General features: G+C 25.0%; 1 protein-coding gene across 1 annotated transcript; it reads right to left on the minus strand.

Moving 5' to 3' along the window:
* Nucleotides 1-5145: 5145 nt before the first annotated feature.
* On the minus strand, nucleotides 5146-5508 carry LOC140183618 (protein AGENET DOMAIN (AGD)-CONTAINING P1-like). The gene has a single exon (XM_072232081.1). The coding sequence runs from the start codon at nucleotides 5506-5508 to the stop codon at nucleotides 5146-5148; it is 363 nt and encodes a 120-aa protein (XP_072088182.1).
* Between the last annotated feature and the right edge of the window lie 601 nt (nucleotides 5509-6109).

Raw genomic sequence — 6109 nt, forward strand, 5'->3', positions numbered from 1 at the left:
TAAAGTTAAATAATTTTAAAAAATATTTTTGTTTTTAAATTTTTCATTTTTAATATTTAAATAATTTTATTAGATTTAAAATTTTATAAATAAAAATAAAAAATTAATTTTTTAAGAATAATAGAAAAGCGGCTGAACAGGCACGGTCGTGCCTATTGAGCCGCTAGTATATATAATGCCGATACAGAATTTTCGTATCCAAATTTACTTTCCAATATTGTCCTTAATGATAGAGATTATTCTGTACATGCGTCGGTTACTTTAATTAATTTGATCGTTTTCAATTTTTCTTATTTCTCTTTCCAATTCTAAATGTGCTTCTCTATATAACTATTATTTGGATGAGTTTTGTGATTTTGAACTAGATAATGACTATGCCAAATGTTGATTTTCGACGCCATGTATAAAAGGAGGAAAAAAATAATTTGATCTCATTATTCAATTTTTAGTGCTTCTCCTCTCACCATTAAGTGCACTTTTCTGTATTATTACTGTTGCCATCGTTCTCCTTCCTTCAACATCGTGATTGTATCGCCTCCATCTTTTCTTCGCTTCCATTCACTACAATTGCAAATTTTATACCTTTTTTATTAATTTCATGTATAACTTTCAACTTTATTTTCCTTTCTCTTCAATTTACTTACCAAACTGTATTAATTCTTATATATTTTTAATCTATTTTTCATATAGAAAGTTTTCTCTCATCAATTTAATTTAAAATAAATATTATTTTTTTATCTGATATTTGTTTTTTAATTTTTTTTGACATGCATATACCTATCAATAATGAAATGAAAACTCTCATAAATTATTTTATTAATTCTTTTCTATTTTTTAAACGGTTTTGTACGGCGAAAGCTAGTGCACTCCGGGTAAAGTAGGGAGTGCAGCACTCTTTAAAAGTTAACCTATTATCAAAAGTGATCAGGTAAATTAAATTTATTTATTATTGTTATTATTTTTTTTTTTGTTATGGGATGAACAAACAAACTGACACTGACAAAAAAAACTAATTAGCTCGTTTAACAGAGGACTATCTTTACACCAAAAAAATACTCAGAAAAATTTAATAGAATTCCTCCATTATTCTATTATTGTTGATGTGATGTCTTCAAGTATTTTCACTGTTTTGTTTACTAGCAGGTGTTTTTACTATTGTTCTGTCTAGCCATAGATTTTGACGCTCTTGAACCCACTCAATTCCACCTCTACCATAAATGGACCTTCAAAGCCGAAAAAATTGCTGCCATAGAAAAGGAAGACGCTGTCTGTCGCTGCTGCTAGTTGGCTAACTCCAAACTGATTCGGTAGAAGAACCGGTCTCCGTGAAGGCGCCATGATTCTCAAATGATAACGCAGTTAAAGCACAAAATACATGACAGTTATAATAAGTCTATTATCTTTTATTTCAAATTATCCTCAACTTGTACGTAATAGAATGAAAAATTAAAATATAATTTATTTAAACAATTATTTGTATTATTTTTTATTAATTTATTCAAAAAATAATTAAATTTTAAAACTAATTGGTATAAAATATTACAGATATAAAACTAAGAAAAATTTTTATTTGTATAAGAATGAGCCTAATAAATAATTATTCTATTTAAATATAATTAAGAGTATTTCTTTCTTTGTCAACGAGTTATAATTCAAATAACATAGTCTCTATATTCACCTAAAAGTTGGTAAAAAAAAAAGAATACTTCTTTTTTTATTAACTTTTTTAAACATTAATTATTTATTTTACATACTATATAGAAATAAATGAATATAATATTTATTGAGTAGACACAGTTACGTAAAAAAATTTTATTGTCATAGTATTTGAACCAAATAAAAGAAAGTATTATTTTAAGAAAAACTAACAATATATTTTTAATAATATTCTTAATACAAAATAATAAATTTTAAATATTTTTTAAATAATATATATTAACTAAAATAATATAATTATCCCAAATAATATATTATAAATATAGTAAAATGACATATTTCAATAAAAAAATTGTTAATAAAAAATTATATGAATTTTTGTTTCGCACAAAATAAAATTATTATATGTTTGTTTGCTTTTTATGTTATATATATGATTTTTTTAATTAAATTAATATAATACAAAATCTTTTATTATTCTATTCATATTTAATGTTTTAATTTTGTTTCTCACAAAATAAAATTATATATATATATATATATATATATATATATATAACACAAAAAATTTTATCATTGTGTTTATATTTAATATTATAATTTTATTTCACATAAAACAAAATTTATTTAAATTTTAATATTATATACATAAAATATATATAACACAATTTTTTATCATTGTGTTTATATTCAATATTATAATTTTATTTCACACAAAATAAAATTTATTTAAATTTTAATATTATTTAAATTTATTTTAGATTTAGTACATAAATTTTTAATTTATTTTTTTATGTATTATTTATTTTAATTCTAAAGTCCAATAATTTTTTTTACAAATATATTATTTTTAATATTTATATACTATTTTTTTATTTTGAATTTCAGCCCAATATCTGAAATTTATAAAAAAATTCTAAAACTTGTAAAAAATAATTAACCTGATTAACAGGTTACCTTTTTAAATCCAGACCATTCAAATAAAATATAACAAATGAAGAGTTTAGATTTAATGAATTCACAAGGTGTGCAGCACTCCATACTTAATAAGGAGCGTTTAAGAATGAGCCGTTTTGTACAAGATAAATTATTTTTTAATTTTTTAAATTATTGATTATGTAGAATATTTTTTTTAAATTTTGAGTGCATCAATATTTACCTTTTAGTTAAATCTCATTTTTTTTAAACTGCTTTGTATTTAATGATATTTTTTAATTTTTTAAATTATTGATTATGTAAAGTATTATAATTAAAATTTGAGTATATAAAGATTTATTTTTATATTAAATTAAATAAATTATACAAAAAAAATTTAATAATTTTGTATTTCACAATATTATTTGTTTGACATATAGCCTAGATTATTTGATGAGTTTAATTTTGATAGCGTTGCTTAATTAGATGCATGTATAAAACTATTTTACACTAATAGAACATTAAAATTAAATTCTTATTTGATTGACATAACAAGAGGCAAAAAAAAAAAATTACAACTATCAATGATTTGTTAAAATATTGATATGTTTATTTCCTAAACAATTAACGATGTAGAGTTCTGATGATTAAGAATTTTTTACTAACCTATTAAATATGAGTTGTATCAAGTGATGATTAAGAAACATATTAGAACTCTAAATTCAAAATTTTTTTTGACTTTCTTTATTCCGTGTTTCACTTTAACTAACTTTTTTTTGGATAGTATTTAAGTGACAAACAAAATAGTAAGAAGGTTCGTATTAGATTATGAAAATTAATATCATCCTTATAGTAAAATCGCATTATTTCAAAACATGCAAAATAAAATAATAAAATATAGTTTAATTTACACAATTAAACTAACATACAACGTATATAATAGTAGTCAAATATAAGAAGCAATGACAGTCTTTTATTCTCAGGGCCTATATTAAATTACAACTTAACTTTATAATTGTTAGTTAAAAGCATATAATAATGTACTATTTTTATTATATTAGTTAAAAATTTTGAATGTTTTATGTCGTACACAACTTAAAACCCACGTTAAGAAAAAGTTATTGTTTTTATACATTTAGATATTCAAAAAACACAAAAATCAATTCTTTTAACAACACTTCAACGACTCATAAAAGTTTACATAATAAATTATTATAGATTAAAGTGATAGACAAGATTTAAAATTGTGATAATAGTACTTGGTGATAATTAATTACGATCGGGTGAAGAGAAGGTGCGAGGAGAAGAAGAAAATGAAAAAGGAGAATAAGGTAATAATAGTGTGCGATAGAAATAATAGTAAGAGAAAATAATAGTATGTGATACAACAAGAAGATATAATAAAAGTATATATTAATAATTTAAAATAGTAATAAAATTAAAGATAATTTAATAAATTGAATATAAAATTTAAAAAACAAAATATTTTTTCTATTACACTTATGAATATAAAATTAAAAAAATATTTTTTATCTATTAGAATTATGAATAAAAATAAAAAAATACTTTGAATATAAATTTTTATATTTACTTTAAATTAAATACTGTTATTAAAATAAATAAATAAACTTTATAATATTTATAAATATTTATCTTAATTTTATTACACATAATAAAACATAATAATTTTTTTAATATCTTATTTAATTTAAATTTATAATTTTTGAACGTCCTAAAAGTTAAATAACATAAAATTTTTATATCTATTTTTAAATATAATTTTTATTTTTAATTAAATATAATTTTTATTTTTAAATTATTTCATCAAATCTATAATTAATTAAATTAATTGAATTTGTCCCTACTATATTAAGGAATCAATTTAATTGAATAATCTTAAAGTATCTATATAGTTATTTTTAAGGTTAAGTATTGTTTTCGTCCCTAAGGTTTGAAGCAAAAATCAAAATCGTCCCCAACCTTTTTTTGTTATTAAAATCATCGTCAATGTTACAAAACGTTATAAAATCATCATTTTCTACTTTAATTTTATTTTTTTTACCAAATTACCCTTAATAATTAACATAAATAATAAAAATAATATTAAAAAATAAAAATAAAACCCTTCCCCTCCCCCTCCCCCACCCCACTGCTGTACCTTTTTCCTTTATTCTCTCCCCATCCCCTTCCTCATAACCCCCGACTCTCGATATAACACTAGATATTGATCCCAATTAATAAAAGTGAACCAAATTTGACGCATGAAGAGAACATGAGGCCTCTTCAACAAAATTCCGAACCCTAGAAATTCAATCCCTTTTTTCTTTTCCATGTAAAACTGAAAAAAAAAAAAAAACTCTCCGTCCATGATTTCAAATCGAAGAAACAATTCAGTCCTTCACCTATAAACGAAAATCTTTGAAAGAACACCCTAAAAAATTAACAAATACTAACGATACTTATATAACTTCTACTTCCTTTTCTTTCCTTTTCTTTCAGTATTTTTTCTTCAGTAGATCTGATTTACCAAGAATTATTAACCGGTGGATCAACGCAGTCAATTGAATTGTTAACCTAGCTGTTGTTGCTAATTCTCAATGGCTGTGGCTGTGGCTGCTCTCTTTGGGAGAGAATCCAGTCGCCGTTAACCCACTCATGGTGAACCTTAATCTTATTAGAAGGGTAAGCGATCTCTTCATTGGATGTACGGAAATAAACATAGTAATGGTGAGGTCCAAGCCTGCCAGTGATCTCGCCGGACCACCAACCGTTGTTGTCGAAGGCATCAACTGCCTGGTCGAGAGAGAACTCGCCGCGGGAATATACCTTCGGAGGAGAAGGCCGGATGTCCCTCGTAAAGAGCGTTTCGGTTAACGGCTTAGAAATGGCGTCGTCACGAAAGAGTGTCTTGTAACGGTAGTGGGTGATAAACCCCATTTGTAGGGTTTATCTTGTATTGATTTTAGGAGATTTTATCACCTTTTACCCACATTTATTCAATGAAATAGCATGGTTTTGTATATTCTCCTTTAATTGTGCTTAAGAGTGAAAACATGCTTTTTAGGTCTTAAAATAGATAAATGTAATTTACCTTGATTCCATTAGATGCCTTGATATGTTTGTTAAGTGATTTCAGATTTAGGAGGCAAAGATTGGATTAAGGGAATGAAGAAAAAGCATGTAAAGTTGGAGAACTCATGAAGAAATGATGGAACCAAAAAGCTGTCAAGCCTGACCTCTTCGCACTTAATTGACCATAACTTGAGCTACAGAGGTCCAAATGATGCGGTTCCAGTTGGGTTGGAAAGCTAACATCCGGGGCTTCGAAACGATATAAGATTTTCCATAGTTGCATCGCGCATAGGGGCACGCACGTGCATGGTACGCGGACGCGCCGATGGTGGCACATGACCCACTTAATGCAACACGTGGCCAGCGATTTTAGAAGTCTTGTGGGCCCAATCCAACTCATTTCTGATGCTATTTAAGCCAAGGATTGAAGAGGAATCAACATACTTTTGATCATTAGCCATAGTTT

Source organism: Arachis hypogaea, chromosome 1 (genome assembly GCF_003086295.3).
Source record: "Arachis hypogaea cultivar Tifrunner chromosome 1, arahy.Tifrunner.gnm2.J5K5, whole genome shotgun sequence".
Lineage (NCBI taxonomy): Eukaryota > Viridiplantae > Streptophyta > Magnoliopsida > Fabales > Fabaceae > Arachis > Arachis hypogaea.

Excerpts from the sequence above, each read along its gene's own strand:
- LOC140183618 (XM_072232081.1), bottom strand. The coding sequence starts at position 5,508 with ATGGGGTTTATCACCCACTACCGTTACAAGACACTCTTTCGTGACGAC.